Source organism: Populus euphratica, unplaced genomic scaffold (genome assembly GCF_000495115.2).
Source record: "Populus euphratica unplaced genomic scaffold, PopEup_1.0 scaffold105.1, whole genome shotgun sequence".
Lineage (NCBI taxonomy): Eukaryota > Viridiplantae > Streptophyta > Magnoliopsida > Malpighiales > Salicaceae > Populus > Populus euphratica.
This window is the reverse complement of record NW_011499990.1, coordinates 129,439-152,984: the sequence shown is the minus strand read 5'-3', so window position 1 is coordinate 152,984 and position 23,546 is coordinate 129,439. Positions and strand designations below refer to the sequence as shown.

Genomic DNA, 23,546 nt, shown 5'->3' with positions numbered 1-23,546 from the left:
AAAATATTTTTTATTTAGATTTATAATAAAATATTTTTTATTTTTGTATTAGCACAGGTGAAAACAACTTAAAAACATATAAAAAATAATTTAAAGTAAAAAAATTTAAAAATTTTATAAAAAAACCTTTTACAACAAAAAAACATACTCTATGGTTATTAATTTTTTAAAAAAATTAAAATATAAAAATAAGACATATAATAAAACAATTGAGTCTTGGATGTACGTGTTAAATGTGTAGTAAATTGAAGAAATGAATATGAATAAAACTTAATATTTTCTACGATTCACGTGTTAAATCTTTCTCCGCAATGGACACCCATCTAAAAATCTATTGAGGGTTAGCCAAGTCATGTTTGGGGGAGGGGGCCTGTCACGTGACCATTTGATTTCCAAACCGACATGGCACGCGGCAATACGATTGAAAGTGCACGGGGTGCGGGGAGGGCATAATGGGAATCCAGGATTAGGAGGTGGTCCCTCAACCATACATGATGAGCTGTCTAAATGGGGATGATGACACATGTTGTGTCACATCTCTGGGTGGTCCCTTCTAGCTGGACAGCTTACACCGACAAGGACTTTTATTTTAGCAACGTGCGTAGAGTCGTGGACAGCGACGTCTTAGCTGGGACTAGGATTGGACGCACAGCTGCTTATGTTAAGGTGCTTCGGAAACAACAGTGACTTGGCTTCTTCTCGTCTGCTAGCTGGGAAGAGATTTTCTCAATTTCACGCCAAATTAGATATTAAAAATAAAAAATAAAAAAATAAAGAGAGAGTAAATTTTATAATAAATACTACTCTCTACAAATCTACTGAGGATAAAAAAATAATTAATTCTCTAAAAATGGTCCACGCGTGCAAGTTGTCTCCTGATAGCTAGGTGGGTATATTGAAAATTATCCTTCGAGTAGGGGTAAAAAGTTAAAAAGCAATTTTGTAATTCAATGTAAGTAACCCAAGTCATCGTTATAAATAATATTTCTCCTTCTCTCTTAATTTTTTTCTCTCTCGCGTTCACATTCAAAATCACCACCTTTTCTGTTAGTGCATGCTAATAAATACTATATTTTAAAGTGATTTTCACTTTAAAATATATTAAAATAATTTATTTTTTATTTTTAAAAATTTATTTTTGACATAAACATATTAAAACAATTTAAAAATATCATAAAAATTATTTTAAATAAAAAATTTAAAATATAATAAAATAACGATTTATCAACAGCACCAAACATACATCTTGTTCCTCTTCCATCTCTCTTATTCACTTTCACAGTAATATAATTCTTCCTTTTAAAATTTAAATATATTTTATAATCCCAATTTTTTCTATTTGATAATCAAGGAATTACAAAAAAATAAATAAAACTTTTAAAAATTCAGATTTAACTTTTATTTTCTTAATCAAATCATAAACTTAAAAGCATTTTATAGTTTCTTTCTGCAATTCTTTTTATTATATTGCATCCTAACTGTTCGATAAAATATTTTATTATAGTTTTTTTATATGAAAATCATAATGACTTTTATGTTATTTATAATATATGTATTTTAAAATAAAAAATATTATAGTACCAAAACAGACACTAAATATTGAATCTTTTAAAATGACTAAAGTCCTCGACATCCAGTTAAGGTAGTTAGTGGAGCGCCTTATTAAAACGTTAAAAGGCCCGTCGGTCTTTGATTATTGTATCGGGCTTTGACCAGGCAAAAAGCGTTCGGTCTGTGGAGATTATCTGAAGGGCAAGGCAAGTGATTCTAGGTGCTGGCAACCAATCTTTTGCTGGTAAATAATAATAATAATTTTTTAAAAAGAGTTTGAGCATTCAGGTTAGATTATTTGTATTTTAACTAATTTTATAAATTTTAAAATTAATAAATATATAAATTTTTAATAGTTTTAAATTTTATGCATCTCAGATTATTTCAAGAATATAAATTTAAAATCTAATCAATATAGTTGGTAAATAATTATTTAAAACTTGTAAAGTTAGATATTTCAGTTTGTTTTCTTGCTTGGATAATTTAATGAATGACGCAGAAGCTGATGGATGCAATGACGTTTCATGCTAACGTCTGAGGTTAATCAGCATAGTGGAAACTGAGAGATATTCGCGTTAGCTTTATTATAGATGCCCTGTAAGCGCCTTGGAACTGTTCTTACGTCCTAGTACCTTTCATCAATTTCCTAGACGTGAAAGTTGCTCTAACCAATTGCTTTGATCACTTGAAAGTTGAAATATCTGTGCACAGAGCCATACCATTAGTTTTGACAAGAAAAAAACAAGGGCGTGCATCAAATAGATATCATGCATGTTCATCGAGAAAAAAAACTTGGATATGTTAATAGTTTAGGATTAAAGGTTTTGTTTTTCTATAATTTTAGGTTTGGATTCTATAATTGCTATTATTAATAACTATTAAAAATTTATTTGATTGTTAACTTTAAATTTTATAGAGATTAGTCACAAGTTGGTTTGAACAATTGGAATGAATTAAAAAAAATAAAAACTTAGCTGTGTTAATATATAACATACGTGAAAACTTTGGCTGGATTTGAACTTCTTTTTGCTCACCCAAAATATGCAAGCCTTTGATGGTGAAAGTGTGTAAAGTCTCATAAATGATTTGTACTTGAAGAAGAAAGGAAAGGGAGTGAAATTAAAGGTAGAGAAGCTATGTTACTGAGTGAGTGCAAAATCCGAAATATTGATGAAGAAGAGGTCACAATCAAATGGATATAAACAAAATGGAACTAAAAAAAAACCCAAACAGGCACAAGAATTAGTCGGGCATGCGTCCCAGGCTCAATAATCATCAAATAACTTAATTATAAAAAATAAATAAAATTGTTTAAATTAAAATATCAGTAAATTATCTAATCTTTAAGCATAGGGAATTTAAGTGCTCATCATGGAACTTTGGCAGGATATGGACTTCTTTTTGTTCACCAAGAAAATGCAAGCCTTGTATGGTGGAAGTGTGTAAAGCGTCGTAAATGATTTGTACCTGAGAGAAGAAAGGAAAGGAGCAAAATTAAAGGTAGAGAAGCGAGTACTGTGTGAGTGGAAAATCCAAAAAAATGATGTAGAAGTGGTCACAATCAAATCAAAGTCACGAGTGGAATAGAATCAACCTCAAGTTGGGGGGTTCTCTTTCATTCTGGACTTGTTTTTGGTAAGAACATAACAGTACAGAAGGGCTGACAGTGACTGCCACCCTCCTCCCATTATCTGAGGTTCAAGGGAGGGAGATCACTTCACTGTGGGAAGCCAACGACCGGAAAGGAAACCCCTCGGACATTGATATCTCCAGAGATATAAACCAGGCTATTGAATAATGTCCACTTTTTGGTCGGCAGATTGCTGAAATCTTCCTCTCGTTCATTCTAGAAACAGAGGGGGGCGGGGTCAGGGCTTTTCCTATTTGTGTCCGTGAATCATCCGAGTTGTTGACACCTACATGATAACCTGCTGCTTGATCGTCAACCACTCGGCGTGGTTTCTTAGTTAATTTTGTGATTTTTTTTCAAAAAAATATATATTAAAATTGTTTTTAAATTTAACCATCACAGGGAACATTTTAATGTTCATTAGACTTTTGATTCTCAAGGTAAAAGAAGATGGGAGATGAAAAATCAATTTAAACTAAAAGGCACGTGTGCATGCTATTCTGAATTTATAAAATAAATATATTTTATAATATTATGATTATAAATTAGTGTTGGATAAATAATAAAAACTAAAAGTATAATAGAGTTAATATTTTATAATAAAAAAATTTATGTTAGTGATCAACAACTTAAAAACTGAGCAAAATCATTTGTAGTAATTCACAGTATTTTGTGAGGAGAGATACAATGTTTTCACAACATGATTTAACTTTTATGTTAATAAAAAGTAAAAAACAATTACAAAATTAGATTTTCTATCAACTTAATATTAAAAAAAATCAACAAATATAATTTTAGGAGGAAAAAAACTCATGAGAAAAAACATTGTAGCAATTAATAATATTTTGTAAGGAAAACTACAGTATTTGTTTCAATACAATCGACAAAAATAATTTTAAAAAAAATCATAAAAAAATCATTTAGAGAAATATCATAGCTATCTATAGTGTTTTGTGAAAAAAACAATAACGTTTTTTTATATAATTTAGTTTTATTGTAATTATATTTTTTAATCAACTCAATATTTAAAAAATACCACAGCAATCAATACTATTTTAAATATAATTATTAATCAGCTCAATATTAAAAAATAAAATTAAAAAAAAATAATTTTGGAGAAAATCATTAAAAAAAAACCATGTGTAGAAACACTATAGCAATCAATTATATTTTAAAGAAAAAAATTATAAATTAAATTCATAATCATCGTAATATTAAAAAAATAAAATATACAAATATAATTATTAAAAAATAAAAAATAAAATAGAAAAACCATGAGAGAAAATATCATAGCAATCCACAATATTTTAAAAAAATTATAAAGTGAAATTTTTAACTAATTTAATATTAAAAAGATAAAATTAACAAAGATAATTTTGAGAAAAGAAACAAAAAAATAAGGAAAATAAAAGGAAAAAATAAAAAAAAAGAATAAACTACAAAAAATGAAGAAGTGACAAAAAAACAAAAACAAAAGAAAAAAACATGATAAAAAAGAAATGTACTATGAATTGCTATTGGAATTCACATATCTATATTAGATATAAATGAATAATAAATTTTTATATCCTTTAATTTATTAGTTAATTTTTAGTATCATAATATACACGTTAATGTTAATGTTAAGTATACTTGTGCATTATTTTTATTGTTAAAGAAATTGTTTTCTTGAAGAAAATAAGTATGCCCTCTTGCTTTTCATCATAGCCACATTATGCTACGTTATCCAACCCCTCATCTCTCGCTGTGATTAATCGTACGGAATAAGCTAGTTAATTATATCACGAGAAAATGGATTCAAATGAGCATGTTAAGTGCGCATATTCTTTCCTTCAGGAAAGGGTGTCCTGCGATATCAAGAATCTAGAACTGTCTTTCTTATTTTATTTCATGGTTTGTTTGGTATCCAAGTAGTTTAATCATGTACGGTGAAAATGACTTCTCCTTCTTTCTTCTTTCTTTTTTTTTTTATTGCATAGAGCAGGTAGTATAGTTGGGCGCATTTATTAAACCATGATAAAATAAAAAATATATATAATTTTAAATTGAGTTGTTCGATTTAATTAGCCTAACAAAATAATATGTGACATGGTCACGATGTAATCGAATCCAATTTAACTTTTATGAAAATAACTCTTTAAAATAATATAATGAAAAATAATGATTAGACCGGTTAATTTGGTATTCGGAACACAAGACAAGACGGATCAAAGAGCTTTGTAATGGGGTTACACCTGGGAAGAATGGGGAGATCATAGATCTTGTCAAGAAAACACCACAGCAACTGGGAGATTGATTGATCATCTGTTCAAGTTGCAGTCGTAGGTTTCAATTCATTACAAAAAGATAAAAACGACACGAAGATCCTGCTTTGATGATGCGTGGACACTTGCAAGTTCAGATCAGTGATTGGATCTGGTTATGGGACTTGATTCTCCACGAATTCGGATTTTGTACATTAGATGTTTGTCCTAACACGCTAAAGATGAATGTACGCGCGGATGCTCACTCGTACACAAATAGTATAATAAGGAAAGGTTTCTTGCTGTTCATGGATTAGCCTGCTGTAAATTATTTTCAACATCGCAGTTGTCACGAACTCATTATTTTACGGCAAAAGCACCGCTCCGAACCCCCCCCGCGTCCGTCCAATGGGGAGAAAAAATACGGCATGCTCATTGGTTATTGGACGAGTCATTGGAAACACGAGCAATGACAAGTAAACTCAAATCTTAATTCTTAATATTTAACTCAACTGTTTAGATACGTGAAGAAAGAAAATAATATAAATTATATTTTAAAAATTTATATAATAATTTAAATTATTAAATTAAAATGATTTTTTAATATAATATTAAAATCTTAATAATTAAATAATTATAAATTTAAATTTTATTATTTTTATTTATATAATAAAAATTAAGTACAAAATAGTATGGATTTATACCAATTAAGTTTCAAGTTTAAAAAGTTTTAATTTAAAGAAATATATTAAAAAATAATATAAATTATATTTTAAAATTTTATGTGATAATTTAAATTAGTAGATTAAAATAATTTTTTAAATATATATAAATAAATTGTAAATTATAATTTAAAAAAATAAAAAATCTCATGTACGAGCAAGATTGTGGATGGCTTTCCCTCTCCATATTGCCCCCAGTGTGTTCCAAAATCACCAAACTTTCACTTTCGCTCTCTGCTGCTAGTCATGATCATGACTTGGCTCGATTATGATCATTGATTTTGCAGTGTTTGTCACAGTCATGGTCAAATCGACCTGTTAATGAAATGATGAATCCTGAGGCAGGTTTTTTATTGTATTAGTATTTTAATCTCCTTAGGTTTTAGGGGGCGGGAGTTTTCTTCGATGCCATAGTTGTCCAGATATACACAAACGTGGAGACTTGAATTTCTTTTTGTTCCAGCGAATGATGACAGAGGGAAGATAGAAAATAAAAAACGCATTCTTTACACTTCGGCAGCCCAAAACGTCCGGTTGAATCGTCAAACATTCAGTTGAGTTCAAGACATCCGGTCGACTGCGATCGCATGATTAGAATACTGGGGGGAAATGTTTTTGCAGCATGATCAAGAACAACAGTAACCATAAGCAAGATCATTTTTATTTAATAAATTGGGCTAAATAATATGCAATATCTCATCCTATAAACATTAAATTAGATGTAGAAAATTTAACCAAATGATTAATGTTACGTGAGAGTATTTAAATACTGTTTCAGAACATCCAGTAGCAAGCTCCTAGTTATAACATGTTCTTTAAAGTTAAACACACTATGGGTCTTTTTCAAAAAAAAAATTTAATTTTTAAATTATTTTAATATGATAATATTAAAAATATTTTTTTAAAAATAAAAAAATTATTTAAAAAATAACTATAATTACATTACCAAACAAACTCTAAGATGTAGTAAATTAGAATAGATTACAAGAAAATAGAAGGCATATTTTATTACAGTAAAACAGATGCGGATTTAACATGTAATGGATATATTTTTTAGACAAAATCATTTTATTTCATTAACTAAATTTTAATTTAATTAATTTAACTTAAAAAATAAAATTGTCATTAACTAAATTTATAAAAGAAAAGAAATGTAGAAAAATCAGACAAAAAAAAAAACCAAATCATGAGTACTCATGTTACAAATAAATAAATAAATATACAATGAAGACATGCCATGATTCTATAATAAGCCCACCTGACACATAAAGGTGCTTTCTTTTTTCTTGATATATACAATGCTTCTTTCCCTCTTTCTCCATTATTCGTAACAAAAAATACGCACTCATTGACAAGAACACAAACATGTGGATTAATTGTGGAGGAGAGCAACGCTAGCTGCAACCCCATAACACTATAGAAATTAACAAATAAAAATATACCATCTTCCTGCCTGCTAGGGCACCCCCCCTCGATCCGCATGATAAAGAAATGGCAAAGGTATTCAAAAAGCATGTCATCCTAAAAGATACCCGGCCCGTGAGCACGCTATAAAAGCGATGACAAGGAATGGACATGCCATGAACACACTCAAATTTGAATGGTGGGATGCTGTGTTTTCGTGCAGATTCAGGTTTTGTTTCCTGCAGCAACATTGCCAAGTTCTCATTGGTCGAACTTATGATCAAGAAAGGTGAATGATCCCAGATGTTAAAATACATGGCATTGCCTCCTGTTAGGTCGTGGTCTCCTGGCCTAGTTTTAGATCTTGGTTGCGATACGGTCGCCGGTTGTCTTTATACAATGATTAAGCATAAAGTGTGTGTAATTCAAATACCTAAAACTATTCAATCAAGCATAAAGTTTATGTGTGTGTGTAATTCAAATACCTAAAACTATATATAAATTAATGATGGTACTGAATGCATATATAAGCTAAATTAAGAAAAGATAATAAAAATTATAAATTTAAAATGTAATTTCTTGATGAACTTGATGCGGTGGGCATTATCGTTTTGCGATGAACTTTGCAGTTATCATCCTTGCAAAACATTCTATCGCATTATAAATCAGAATATAATGCAACATGAAACTAAGATTTCATTACAACATTATGAACTTTATGTAGAAGGCCATTTTAACACAACATGCGTGTTCTAAAAATCATGTATTTAACACAACTACCGTTCATATCATAGGTCCAAAGCTATAGAGAGAGGGGGGGAGGGGGGAGGTTAAATCGTGGCATAGAGATATCTTATAGTGTATGCTTAATTATATGATTGATGTCAGCATTAGAGCATAGTGTTTTTTTTTTTCCTTATGGTTATGAAATAATACATTTGGAATTAATACATGGAATTAAGTAATATAACAGGTACACCAGCCATAGCAAGTTGATGCTAATGATTTAAATCATGTTATAAAACAATTGCAATATGCTGTTTTAGTGATTTACTAATAATTGAGACTTTTTAATTTAAAAATTAATAATTTATTAGTTTTAATCTAAAGATTTAGAATTTTTGAAGATAGATATTGAGATTTTTTAAATCAAAACTATAGAACTATAAATAGTAAAAACACTATTTGGTATTGCAATTGTTATTGTAATCCAACCATGTTTTTTAAAAATTTTAAATATTTTTTTAAAAGGTTTTAAATTAATATTTTTTTATCATTTTGATGTTAAAAACTTTAAAAAAAATAAAAAAATATTTTAATATATTCTAAAATAAAAAATATTTTAAATTTTTTTTTTATACTTCTAAATACACTCTTAGAGCCTGTTTATTATAATGTCATGGCGATGCTTTCCAAAAAATTAAATTTTTATTCTTCTTATTATTAAGTGTTTTTGTATTATTTTGTCTACTAATATAAAAAATAAATTTTAAAAAATAAAAAAATATATATACAAGATAAAAAAACATGCGGTTTCAACCATATTCCCAAAACAACATATGCTGATATAATGAACAGTGAAATACTATTTTGGATATTTTATTATAATGTTTTCTAACTGAACTGAAATACACTACAACAAGTGTATAGAATGATAATAGGGCCATGAATATTGATAACACCGTGGCAATTAATTAAGCAATTACCACTAATTATAAGTTGTAAGTAGTAATCTAACGCCAGGCTTGTTGTGGGCCCCGGTTCACTGCAGAGCTGACATTTGATAAGTGGTACAGTTCAACAAATCTCACGTGCTCAAAATCAGATGGAAATGCCAGCTATTTTCCAAGTCAACTCTTTCTTTAGCATTGTACGGTCAAAGGTCACTGCAGCGCTGTGAAAAAAAAAAGAGATTTTTTTTAAAACAAATTATCGCGGCAAATTAAAGATTTCGATAACATGACATAATTTTAAAATAATTTAATAAAATATAATATTTTTAAGTTGTCACGCTTTTAAAATATGATTTATATTAAATGCCACTTTTGAAAAACAAGTATGTCATGAAATTCAAACTCATGTTCAGATTGAAGAACACAAAGCACATAAACAAGTCCTTTTCTCTTTGCAAACTAACATTCTCGGCTCATATCTCTCCATATATATCCCACACCAAACACATGTTTTCCCTTCTCTAGATATTAAAAAATCAAACACATATTGTTCTCTAAGTATTTTTGGATATTTTCTTTTAAATTTTTCATTATCACCACCGCTAGAAAGATATTCGATCCTTTTTCTAGTATTATAAACAAAGTAAATATTTATATTATATTGTTATAAATTTACATTTAATTGGGTTGAAATGAAACAATTATTTAAATTAAATTTATGGTTTATTAAATTAAATAATCATTGCATGTTTTTAAGTTAAAAATCAATCTTATTGTTGTTGTTGTCGTCACCATTACAAGTAAATACCCGATTATTTTTCTGGCACTATAAAAAAGGTAAATATATGTGCCACATTGCTATAAATTTATGTTTGATTTAATTAAAATGAAATAACTATTTAGATTGAATTTAGAATTTATTGAATTAATAATAAATTAGTTTAAAATACTATTAATTAAAATTGATTTGATATAGTTGAAAATAAAAATAAATTATATCAATTATATCAATTAAAATTAAGTTGCACTTAATTTTGAATAAGTTAATTTGTTTTTTGTATAAAAAAAATCAACTTGATGTTTTCATGTGTTTTTTAATGGTCTCAATGCTCTAATATTAAAAATAAAAAAAATCATGAAAAAAATATTATTTTAATTAAAATATATTGTATATCAACACCATACAATCCGAGCACATCCATTAGAGTTTTCATGGAACATCTCATGCGAGCTTTCCCTGAATACATTTACAACACCGTGATACAGCCTTACAGGAGTGCCCAAAGCAATTGCTCTAACTGCGAATAAAGTGCACATCAACCATTCTTGTCTTTGGATTTCTTCTTAAAAAAATAAAGTCGTCATCCCCCCCCCCCCCCCCCCCGTTGCATCGGTTTTAGTGTAAACAATTATATTTTCCGGGAACTACTTCATTTTTTCTAGAAGAACAGGTAAATCAATTCTTAAAAACAAAAGATGGATGCTTACTTGCAAGCTGATTAGAAGGGTGGTTGCGTTCTTGAAATTTGATGCTCTCATCCGATTTACACCACATCAGGAACACAGGCCTCCAACTTGAAGAAAAAATAACCATGTAAAAGAGAGTGTGCTTATTTTCCCAGCAAACAAACACATTTACCAGACATCACAGTGTTGTAAAAACAAATTATTTTAAAAAAAAACCCTTAAAGATAAAGGATATTTCTGAAGACCACATGTTTATCAAGAATAAATCTATTTAAAATCACGGATTAAACAAATCATCTACAGTTGGAGCATTTCTAGAGGTTCAGATTTGTACAGAAATATGAAATGATAAACAAATCTACCTCTCAACTGTACTGAATTTTAAAAAACAGATTAGTGTTTTTTCCCAAGAACATTAGCAATATAAAAGTCGAGAAACATGGAAAGCGCCATTATTGACTATTTAATCTTTAACTAACTCTGTCGAAGAAATCACAGTACGCAGCATGTTGTTTTGTTCAAACCCATGGCTGTTCTGGAAAGAAAAAAACAAAAGGCAACATGGTCAAGAGTCAAGGTAAATAATCTACTTTTATTATTAAAAGCTTAAATCTTGAGCGAAACAAGACAGGTCGATCATTCAACTTGCAGCCTGGAAGAACGCGAGTTCGTGACTCTCTTTCGTGAATATTCATAATAATATACAACACAGAGTCACAGACACTCCTACTGGTACAGTGATGGTTTTTTTTTCCTTAATTATTAAATGATTATACAGAAATAAAATGGGTGGGGGCACGCTCACGGATCCGGGTGGGGGCTTTTAGTTGTGCTGCGAGCACAGCTGGAATTAGCGGGACACAGCTGGCAGGTACGAGGGGGAGAGACGCAGCTACCGTCGCCGTTTCATCTCTTTTTTAAAGAATCCTGCCTCGAAAATATGGCAATCCCGGCACCACTCCCTTTTATGCATGCATACAAACAGACAACAGGGTAAAAAACCAAAGCGAAAGGCCCCCCCCCCTGTCTCCCGAACCCACCTGCAGCATTTCTTTATTGCCCATCCTGCCCTCTCCTTCCTGTTTTATCCCGGAGGTTCGTTCATCATTCACGGCGACGGAGGATGCTGGGTTGGTGTCTTGGAACTTGCCATTTGGATATTTAGTAGAGGATTCCTAAAACTGCGTTGCCCCCTTTCCTGTTCCTTGAGGAATAGCATCCCTGCTCTTCATATTTTTCTTCGTTTTGGTTCCCATTACGCCCTGTTTTCTGTTCGAGCATCGATCGTACATGAACACGAATTTCGATGGGAAAAACATGCATGCATTAAAGCTAGGAGGTCGGTGGAAGAGCCAAATCCATTCGCAAATGACACGAGATTAAAAAGAAAAAATAATGATCTATGAATTCGGACGCTATTTTTTTCTCACCGGACAGTGATAAGCACGTTTACACGTCACTCAATCGTCGATTGCAAAGGGCGTTTCCTAGCCACCCCTACGTGGCTTATCTCCACACTGGAAAGGTCTTAATCAAGCGGGTCAAAGGCAATCAACACCGACGGCAATTACAGGCACCACCCCCACCAAAAAGCAGGAAAGCCCACGAGTCAAAATTCACATTAACCTCAAAAATCTTCTCGTAAACGGTAATAAAATCTCCAAAAAGATACGCGACACAAAGAAGTCATTCTATACCACTAACAGTGGCAAATCTGTCATTTTAGTTCATATATAAATACCGCTTCTTTTGTTAAAAAAATAAACCCATCCCCCTCTCCCTTTCTCCTCACCCCCTCAAAAACAACTCCTCCTAACGCTTCCCTGTAAAATTCAATTAAAAAAAAAAAAAAAAAATCTTTTTTAAGCCCTTTCCTCGAGCAGTTCACCTTCATAGAGCTTTCACCGGCGATTGTCCCCCGCCGCTGAATCCTCATCAAGTACCTAACCTTTTCCTACCCGGGTTTCATTCAGATAGTTCATGTACACAGGAAAGTTTCGATGTTTCACAATGAAACGGCGTCGGTTTACTGCTCTCTTGGATTGGTGAGGATATAGTAACAGGGAGGCAGGTGGAATAGTTAGATAAAAAGGTGGGTGATGGGGAAGGTGGCGGTGGGGGTGGCGGTTGGGGTGGCCGTGGCGGCGTGTGCGGTGGCAGGAGTGGTTGTGGGGAGGAGGGTAGGGAGTAGGAGGAAGTGGAAGAGAGTGGTGAGCGTCTTGAAAGAGCTAGAAGAAGCATGTGAGACACCAGTTGGGAGGTTAAGGCAAGTAGTGGATGCTATGGCTGTGGAGATGCATGCTGGTTTGGCTTCTGAAGGTGGCTCCAAGCTCAAAATGTTACTTACTTTTGTTGACCATTTGCCTACTGGGTAATAATCTAATCTATCTCTCCGTTGTTGTTTTTGTTACTGGTTTCGACTTGTGAGAGCTACTAAGTGCGCCTGCGCGTGTATTCTATTTCATACTTGATTGACTGGTTGATTGCTGGTTGGTTTAGGAATCAAAAGGTGAATGATTGGTTGAATGGCACCTGTCACTTTAGTTTCTTTTGCTGATATTTGTTTGCCTAGTTGTCTTGGATTTGATAGGCTGTGATTGATTTTTATCTGATTTTTCACTAGTTTGGCTCTGCAAATTTCATTTTCGAGGTTGTTTGGTATTTTGGTCTTTTCGTGACGATTTTTGCGATCTTTTTTCTGGGATGTTCACGCTTTTTGTACTCTTAGCTATTTTTATCTTCCATTGAAATTTGATATAGTCAGGACCATTGTTTCCCATTGCTGTTTTGAAATGGTTTTTGAACATTTTTTCCTTGTTTTCTTGCAACTTGGACAGTCAGTCTTTCTTTGTGTTGTTTCTGTTTCCTGTGTTTCTTCACGCTTTCTGCCAAATTTGTCACTGTTAAAAGTGTTTGGTTGTTGCAGTTTTATTTTTGTTTTGTTTTGATGTGATGTTCGGTCTATTTGCTGTTTTTTCCTTCGTGTTGTATAAGTTTGTTTTTAAAATGTTTGGTGGGTTCACTCGGTTAGATGATTCTGGTACAGTGGTTTTGGAATTGGGTTTATTTGTAAACGCCTGCGCTTTTGAATTATATATTCATGTCCTCGTATCTGTTGTTTTGACATATCATATTTGTAATGATTCGACTTTTTCACTACTTGATTTGGGAATATTTTTTGTCTCAAACAAAACTTTACAGTTAAGTTTATAGAATCTAAATGTTCTCCTTCTGTTCCCTTCTATTCTGATTTAAAATCTTATAGTGTTTGAGAAATTCTACGTGTTTAGGTTCCTCAATTGGAATCTGTTGTTTTTCATTTAGTCTTCTTTCCCAAGTGGATGGGATTGGTTGCTCAAAGAATCAGTGACAGAATCTGCATTGTATTCAATGAACAGAATTTTCATATCTGACGTGATTTACCAAAGTTTTTAAAAGTCCGCTGGGGCAAATACATCACTGCAATTTTTCTGGTGGAGCGCTGATTTGGTTAGAAACATAGTAGTTGCATATTTCATGTTTTCACAAGGAGTTCATGGTATCCATTGCTGAAACTGGCAGGCTGTACATGCGGTGCAAGCCCCCTTTTCTTTTTGAGGAGGGCTGACTGTTGAAAACTTCCAATGTTTGAAATTGGATCTTGGAATGGAGAGGGCATGTTTATAGTTGTTGATTGTGTTTAGCCTGTTTTTGGTACTGGTCTTTGAATCTTATATTAGCTAGAAGATTCGGGATCAAGTTACACCAGATGTGACCATTGCCACTGTTATCCTGCATAAAATTTGCCCTTTTTAGCCACAGTTGGTTTTGCCCATGCATGCAATGCACATCAATCTAAAGTTTCTGAAGTGAAGGAAAAAAGACACTTTCTTGTACATTAATGACATTTGCAGCGATGAATGAGACAAATATGGACAGCCGATTAATTTCACAATTGGCATGAATGGTATTCATAACGTAAATGTATAATTACTAACTTGCTTGGGGGCCAATAATGTACTGTGCTTCTGTTTGTGTTTTTAAATTGCTCTTTTTTTAATGATCAGTTATTGGAGTTGTATCTACTTTCAATTATGCGGTCTATATTTGTATTGTTTGCTTAGGTTGCCTTGGTAAATTGATTTTTGATGTTGTTGTCAGGAGTGAGATAGGAACTTATTATGCTCTAGATCTTGGGGGTACTAATTTTAGGGTCTTGCGGATTCAGCTAGGAGGTAGAAGATCTTCAATCTTGTCTCAAGATGTGGAGCGACAACCCATTCCCCAGCACTTGCTGACAAGCACAAGTGAGGTGACTGAGTTTGCACTGCAAATACTCTTGCTATCTTAGGGCATGCTTGATTAAAGATCATCTGCTGATAGATGTGGCAGTTAATGTGCATTTTTGGCTACAGGATCTCTTTGATTTTATTGCTTCAACCTTGAAGCAATTTGTTGAAAAAGAAGAAAGTGGTTCCGAGCCTTCTCCAGTTAGAACAAGGGAGCTTGGGTTTACATTTTCTTTTCCAGTGAAACAGTCATCACTTCGTTCAGGGATCCTCATCAAATGGACAAAAGGATTTGCAATTGAAGACATGGTAAGCTAGATGATCTCTACCAAGAAAACTTCGTAAATGTTGACTGCATAATTGTTAGTTGCATGTCCTCCTGGTGAGGCAAATATTTGGTTTTTCTGCTCCTTTTTGCTCTTCTCAATATGTCTGTACATGTTTTGTGCTGTTCTTAAGGGGCAGCAAGTGAAGCATTGGAGTGCCCTGGTTGTGTGTTTTCATTGCATGTGACTTTAGGATGAGGAAAAATCATAAAAACATAACTGGCCTGATAATGAGATTGCTCATTGTAAATATGTTTAAATGCAAGTGAAATGCTTCTATTAGTCAATCTGGAAGTTCTTATTCATTTTAATCAAGTGACTATTATAAGTGTAAGTTTTCTTTAGTTTTCCTATTTTTATTGAATGATTTATTGCACAAATGATTGCAGGTTGGAAAAGAGGTGGTCACACTTTTAGAAGCAGCATTGGTCAGGAGTGGTTTAGACATGCGAGTTGCATTGCTAGTAAGCACTTCTCCTACGGAAGCAACATTGCTAATTAATTTCCTTTAACTAATATAAAAATTCAATTATGGAGTTATGCTATTTGAAGGTACTAGGATAAATAAAAAATTGGATGCTTTTTGGGCATATTTCAATTGGCATTATATTTTATCAGTCAAAAGTATGCCTTTTCCTTTTGGTACAGGAACTATTTTGCAGTAAAAAATATATACTATACCAAGTCAGTTGAGTTTTTTCCTTAGGTAACCGTAATTTCATTTATGATCAGAATAAAAGAAGTTCTTGATCATCATGCAGACCGCCTGTGAAGATTTTCCCTACCACTCACTTGCATGGAGTTTCTTTCATTGATATATTTGGTACTTAATCATAAGAAAAACATCCGCTACAGTAACCGGTGGGGTTTTACACATACCAGGATTTTGGATAGGTCACAGTTGATGATGTAATGTATGCAAAATAAAGTTCATCTTACATTTCAATTTGGATTGATCTAGAACTTAAAGATTACCAGGTCTTGTATGCATAAATGCACAAATACCAATATGCTTGAGCTTGTGAACTTATTCCTTTGTTGATTTCAAATTTACCTTTTGTTAATAGTTTTTGTCTATCTGGATGTCTTTCTTGAACTGTCATTTCTTTAACCCTTGTTGTGAGAGGGTGGCGTATTTCATTTGGAACGGGTGTGGTTCTCTCTTTGATTTTGTTCAATGTATTAATGAAGGAAAAATGAGGCGCATTTTGTTTTGAACAGGTAAATGATACTGTGGGAACCTTAGCACTCGGACGTTATCATGATGCCGATACTGTTGCTGCTGTGATAATTGGAACAGGTACCAATGCCTGCTATTTAGAACGGGCAGATGCCATCATAAAGTGTCAAGGTCTGCTTACAAGTTCTGGATACATGGTACCATTCTTTTGTCTCATTCAAAGCATTTTCCTGCTATTAGCTTGAAAAATGATCCGTTATTAACCTTTCTCACTTGCATTATGCTGTTATCTTTGCTTAATTAGGTTGTTAACATGGAATGGGGAAATTTCTGGTCATCTCATTTGCCAAGAACTTCTTATGATATTGATTTGGATTCCGAAAGCCCTAACCCAAATGATCAGGTATACAGCAGTTGCTCAGATTTTTGTTATTGATAACTATTAGGACCTGCTCACTGTTTTTTTGTTGCAATTTGTTGCAGGGTTTTGAGAAAATGATATCAGGAATGTATCTCGGTGACATTGTTCGAAGAGTTATTCTCAGAATCTCGTTAGAGTCAGATATATTTGGACCTGTTTCCTCCAGATTGTCAATCCCCTTTATTTTGCAGTAGGTTACAAATCTTGTGTGGACTAGGGGTTCCTTTAGCTGAACAAATGATTTAATCGTTGTATAAACTGCCTGTCCCTTGTCTTGCTTATTGTCATTTCAAGTTTCTAAGTCACTCATTTTCTTCTATTGCTTGTTAATCAGAACACCTTTATTGGCTGCAATGCATGAGGATCACTCTCCTGAGCTGAAGGAAGTTGCTAAGATCTTGAAAGAAACTTTGGAGGTAGATGGATTGCATGCCCGCCCCGCAACACCCCTTGTGGGAATCTTGAAGAAGATTGGACGGGATGGGAGTGGAGGCATCACTGGTGGAAGAAATAGAAGTGATGTTAAAATGAAAAGAACAGTTGTGGCGATTGAAGGGGGTTTATATACAAGTTATACAATGTTCAGAGAGTACTTGCATGAAGCACTGAATGAAATATTGGGAGATGTGGCCCAACATGTCAGTCTCCAGGTTACAGAAGACGGATCAGGCATTGGCGGAGCTCTGCTTGCTGCCTCATATTCATCCTACAGCGTGGATGGCGTAAACATGCTATAAATATATATATATTATTTATATATGCATATAGCCCCCCCATTGTAAATGTAGAATTCTTTCAATATCTTTATATATATATATTTATAAAAGGGTTTGTTGAGAAAGAAAAAAAAAGTCATCGTTAACGGTCCTCGTACCTCAATGTTATTTGATTTTTTTAACGTTTTTCTTCTCAAGTCGCACTTGTATTGTTGTTGGCGTTGTGAAAATTGTTTTTTGTTCATCACGAAATGAGAAAGTTGTCTTTACAGTGTTGAATTCTTAGTAATTTCGGGGCCAGACATCTCGAGGTTGTTCTTAAGATTTGGTGACCATCAAGTCCCGCTGCTTTACCATCCAATATCGTTGACCGGAAACTCCGCCGTTAACATTCCATGACTCACTTTTTACAGGCTTCACCGCCATCACCGTTGACACATGAGTATTTCATTGCCGTCAAATCTGACAACCCTAATCATAGACGTCAAAGTCCACAACTGCTGAGATTAGTGACGAACTCTCCAAGTCTTCGGCAACCCTGTTCGTCCAGTTGTTATTCCCAGTTGACCTGGTATCCTCCACTATAAGTCTACAAACACCAACGGCACCTACACACTTGCACATCCACCAGATTTGTTGTCACCTCTATAATGGTGACTCACGAGGCAAAAATATCTTATTATGAAGAAATAAATGCAAGTGTGGCCACGTGTACTCAGCGCCACTTCCTTCATGGTACGATGATGTAACACGGCAATGGCATCATCGGGGGAAGATTTAGCGCCAAGATTCGAGAATCCCACTCCCCCCTCGTCAGCAAGCGTTGACAGGTTTCATAACCATGATGTCATCCAAGAAGATAATTTTTTTTTCTTAATTTCTTTTGAATACATTGAATGGTCAGAAATGATTTTCAATCTCCATGAGGATCAACTAATTTGAGTTGCTGTGAAGGGAAGCATGCTTGTACACTGAACCATATGAATTTCAGGATTCATGGATGATACTGGATAGAGTCCTCCCCCCACCTTGAGAAGTTGAGGATGTGTGAGTGTGAGAAAGAAAGAGTTACATGAAGCTCTGTGTAGAACAGAATCATTATACACATTTTTGTTAGATTGTGTTATGTCCCTCTTCATTTTTTTTTTTAGTTTGAAGAAGTTAACTTAAGCTAATGTTAATTCGTATATTTCTAGGTGTATCAGTGAATAATATTTTCAAATAAATTAATATTTATTATAGCAATATATATATATATCATACAATCCACTTTAATAAATCTGAACCAAGAAAACATTTCAAATATTAACATATAAAATATAAAATATAAAACGTAAAATATTATTTTATATTATATTTATCTTAAAATATTTATTAAGGTGAAAAGAGTAAGTTAACTACTTATAGTATGATGCTAGTTTTTTCATAGGTGGGCTGAATTATTTTTTTCAATTTAAAAAAATCTAAAAAGATATTAGAAAGTTAAATAATTGATTTATATTGGCCGAAATACTTTAAAATATTTAAATGGTGATACATTGCATGAAATATTTTATTTATTAAAAATACTAAAATAACAACATACTAGATTGATTCAGGCCAACTATATTTATCTTACAAAATTCACGATATAGAATATAAGATTGTGATAAAACTATAAAATTTACAACAAAACAAAATGAAAAGCTTAATTAGAAATAGCCAAATATTGAAAGTTGAAAATAAAAAAAAATCTCAACTTTAAAAAAAAAAAAAGATAAAAAAACCGATCTAAGTTAATCCATATTAGTTGTTGGTCTTGGGGTTGAAACAAAATCTTTTCAAATTTAAAATGAAAACAATTAAGGCAACACTAAGATTTCTAAAGAAGTAAATAATAATAATAATCCAAAACTCAAGTCATTGAGTTGATTGAGTTTAATAAATTTGATTAATATAATAATATAAAAGGACAATCATTATTTAATAACATGAAGAACTCAAAAAATCCTGACAAATCTTTTTAAATTTTTCTCCGACTTGATAAGTCTACACGTGTACTACCATTTCTTTTCCTTTTCTTCTCTTCCTCCCTGCTTGGATTTTCAAGGCAAGCCTCTCAAAATTCAAGAAGAACCCTTTAATTTGTTAGTTTTTCAAATTTGATCTATTTTTTTTTTCTTTTGATTTGTTTGTATCTTGAATAATCTATAAAATCGGTGTTTTTTCAATTTCACTCTTAAATTTCTTATCTTTTAAATTTAGTCTTCATCCTTCTGATTGTTATTTTTTTATTATGAGTTATTTTTTAGATTGATTTTGTTTTGCGATTTCACCCTCTTTAACTTGTTTTTTTCTATCAAATTTAATCTATATTCTCTTGATTTCTAATTTCTTGACCATGACAAGTTTTTATTTGGGATCATTTTTCAAATTGGTTTTGTTTTATAATTCCATTATTCTTTGTTTTTTTTTGTTGTCAAATTTAATCCATGCTTATTTGATTGTTGATTTTTTTGCTTTGAAAAGTTTTTAAAATTGATATTTTAAAATTAGCTCATAATAAACTTATTGATTGGACCTAGATTTAGGTTTCCATAAATTGCAAACTTACCCTATTTTTTTCTTTTCTTAATTGATGTTTTCTTATTTTTTATCCTTTTTTTTAACCTTTTTTTTTGTTTCATTATATCCGGTTAGACCTCAATATTTGTTTTCTATTTTATCCCTATTATTTTTTAATTTATAAATAATTTATCATCTTACAAATAATTTTCAATTGCACCCCTATAATTTTTTAATCTTTCAAGTTTCGTCCTGATTCTTTTAATTGTATCTTTTTAGAATTATTTTTAATTTTTTCAATTTTCATCATCCTTAGATATTTTCCTGTTAGATTTTATTTTTATTTTTTTTGTTAGTCCTTTTCTTTTTCAAGTTTTTTTAATATCTTTTTTAATGATTTTATCCTTCAAAATTAAATTAGATTATATTTAAGTTTTTTTTATTAAACTCAAATATTAATTTTTTTTTATTAAATAGAGTTTAAAAAGATTAAATGAAATAAAATTGAATTAGGTTAAAGGTTCACTGAATTACTAATTAACTTGTACATGGAGGAAGAGGTTTCCCTTCAAAAAGGGATAAAATAAATCACAACGAAAAAGGACACATCGGTATACATACGCAGCACTTCATGCAAGAGGTTTGCAAAGAGTTGAAGGCCAAGGCTATCTAGATTTCATGGCCCTTATTCGTGTACCCCAAATATTAAATTGATAAGTCAATTTGGAATTTGATCACCTCGGATCTAATCTAAATAGAGTTTAAAAAGATTAAATGAAAATTAATCCAATTAAGGCTGAATGATCCGATGGAAATCTAATTTTTAATTAATCCTGTTTGTTCATACATATCTCAATGGCAGGCCTGGGTCTAATAATTGTGGGCCCCAAGTCACTGCTTCAAACTCAAACCCAATCGAGTTTGGAAAACCAACGATGCCCAGAAACTTCCGTGAAAAAGCCTCGATTATTCAAGAGCAAGCCAGAAAGTTCCTCAAGAGAAGCCATGGCGATTCCTCTTCTGCTTTCTATAAATTGCTAACCTCCCTGATGAACACCAATCAATCAAGAAAAATCAGCAATTCACAACGACAATTCTCAGCGTCTAACCAATCATATCAACACCCTTTTTAGATTTAAAAAAAAAAAGAGAAGCCAAGCAAGGGAGAGCTTATATATCATGGCAATGATTCCAAGCTTCTTCAACAATCGACGAGGTAGCAGCAGCATCTTCGACCCCTTCTCTTCTTTCGAGGCTTGGGATCCATTTAAGGACTTCCCTTTCCCCTCATCTTCCCTCATCCCTCGTGAGAACTCAGCTTTTGTTAGCACTCGCATTGATTGGAAAGAGACCCCAGAAGCCCATGTCTTTAAAGCTGATGTTCCGGGCCTAAAGAAGGAGGAAGTGAGAGTCGAGATCGAAGACGACAGGGTGCTTCAGATCAGTGGAGAGAGGAATACGGAGATGGAAGACAAGAATGATACCTGGCATCGTGTTGAACGTAGTAGTGGTAAGTTCTTGAGAAGGTTCAGGCTGCCTGAAAATGTCAAGATGGATCAAGTCAAGGCTTCTATCGAAAATGGGCTTCTTACTGTCACTGTGCCCAAGGAGGAAGTGAAGAAACATGATGTCAAGGCTATTGAAATCGCCGGTTGAATGTGATGCCTGTTTTCTTGGTTAGAATCTATCTACTTTTTCAATCAAGAATTGTGTGTCTTCTCATGTTAATGATAGCTGAAAATCCTGGTGTCGTCCTTGTTTATATCCTATATGCTTACAAGTGTTTGTCCATTTGATGTATGCTTGATAAGTGTTTAATGGTAAATAGTGTGTAATTTGGCTAGTTATTATCTTCTGTATCCATCCTGCCTGTTATTTCTAGCTTCCTTTCCTTTATCCTTAAAATTTCTTAAATGGTTTTCTGGGCACAAAAGAAGACGAGGGATGCCATTAGTAGGTTAGATTACAAATCTTTTACGCATGACTGATTTATCATTTGGTAACCTTTATGTCAATTCATAATCTCAACTGCGAAAGCCCCATTCCTTGAATCAATGTTTTAGAAGCAACGGCTTGATGATAAGCTCTCCTGTATCATCTATGGTGGATTACGGTATCTTACGACTGTAGCATCAATTGAAGTTTCTAAGCATCATGTAGCTTATTCAATTACTACATGATATATGCATTTCGTAGTAATTGTGATTAAGATTTGGGTTTTTTTTGATAGAATTCGGTTTTAATTGATTGTGTTTACTAGTTTAATTTCTTTTATAGTTTAAATCATTATAAATCAAAACCCTCTAATTGTATAACGTACAACATAAAAATCTGAATTAAATCTTTTTTATGGGATTGATTCTTTACTTGATCTATACTATCTTGCATGTTTTAAGCTAGAGTAATTAATTTGTGCGAATGTTTTAAGTTAGAGTAATTAATTTATGCGATCGCGGTATCGTAACAAATTTTGGTGCCATTGCTAGGGAAGTAATTTTAGTTGATTATCGCGGCATCGTAACAAATTTTGGTGCCATTGCTGGGGAAGTAATTTTAGTTCATTCTTGTGCTTGTATTGTTATTTTTAGTTGCTGTGATTGTTATTTATATTTCTGAAGAAAAAAAGATAGAATTTTTGCTTGTGGCTGCACTGTTCGCTTGTGGCAGCGGTACTGTTCAAAACAGAATTGTTTGTGGAATTATGTTTCGATCTTTTGTTTTCTGAAGAGAAACGATATTCTGAACAAGACTACTGATTACCACTAGCCCCATCCTATCGAGGTTAAATTCCGCTGTTTTCTAGGGTTTTTAGGCAGTTTTAATTTTCTACCGTAAGATTTTCGTATAATTTTAATTGTTTTTGATTTTTTATGTGATTGGTTTCTTTTGAGTTTTCTTGATGATTTATGCCAGTAACTCGTTCTACTAATCAAAGTTAAGTGCAATTAGATCTCAAAATAGAAAAAACTTTGCGCAGGTTACGAAAGGAAGCTTGCCGCAACACCATAGCTATTGCACAACAACAAATACTTAAGGAGCTTGCTGCTCCTAACATGGAAAATCAGCTACTGTGCATAAACATTAATAATAGTGTAAACTTTGAGCTCAAATTTGGTTTTATACATTTGCTACCAACATTTAATAGTTTTGCAGGAGAAGATCTTCATACTCATCTTAAGGAGTTCCATATGGTTTGTGTTAGTATGAAACCGAATGGAGTTGACGAAGAACAGGTTAAGTTGAAAGCTTTCCCTTTCTCTTTAAAAAAGGCAGCAAAGACATTGTTTTTCTCTATTCTCTCATGTTCTATTGAAACTTGGAATGCCATGAAGAAGATTTTTCTTGAAAAGTATTTTCCAGCATCTCAAGTTGCCAATATAAGGAAAGAAATATGTGGGATT

The 23,546-nt window shown here is 32.4% G+C and overlaps 2 protein-coding genes across 2 annotated transcripts; both read left to right on the top strand.

Annotated features, from left to right (window-relative positions):
* Positions 1-11,923: 11,923 nt before the first annotated feature.
* On the top strand, positions 11,924-17,880 carry LOC105140348 (hexokinase-3-like). Its single transcript, XM_011047146.1, has 8 exons — positions 11,924-13,061; positions 14,831-14,981; positions 15,085-15,267; positions 15,674-15,748; positions 16,506-16,661; positions 16,769-16,867; positions 16,948-17,075; positions 17,220-17,880. The coding sequence occupies exons 1-8, from the start codon at positions 12,790-12,792 to the stop codon at positions 17,620-17,622; spliced, it is 1,467 nt and encodes a 488-aa protein (XP_011045448.1). The 5' UTR covers positions 11,924-12,789; the 3' UTR covers positions 17,623-17,880.
* A 3,288-nt stretch (positions 17,881-21,168) lies between these two features.
* On the top strand, positions 21,169-22,022 carry LOC105140307 (17.3 kDa class I heat shock protein-like). The gene has a single exon (XM_011047085.1). It carries the CDS (start codon positions 21,325-21,327, stop codon positions 21,799-21,801), a length of 477 nt encoding a protein of 158 aa, XP_011045387.1. The 5' UTR covers positions 21,169-21,324; the 3' UTR covers positions 21,802-22,022.
* Positions 22,023-23,546: the final 1,524 nt, after the last annotated feature.

What these genes read in the sequence shown, in the direction of transcription:
- LOC105140307 (XM_011047085.1), top strand. Translation starts at nt 21,325, where the DNA reads ATGGCAATGATTCCAAGCTTCTTCAACAATCGACGAGGTAGCAGCAGC.
- LOC105140348 (XM_011047146.1), top strand. Translation starts at nt 12,790, where the DNA reads ATGGGGAAGGTGGCGGTGGGGGTGGCGGTTGGGGTGGCCGTGGCGGCG. An exon ending in TTACAAGTTCTGGATACATG is followed by an intron (nt 16,662 to 16,768) that starts GTACCATTCTTT and finishes TTGCTTAATTAG; the next exon opens with GTTGTTAACATGGAATGGGG. An exon ending in TCAATCCCCTTTATTTTGCA is followed by an intron (nt 17,076 to 17,219) that starts GTAGGTTACAAA and finishes CTTGTTAATCAG; the next exon opens with AACACCTTTATTGGCTGCAA.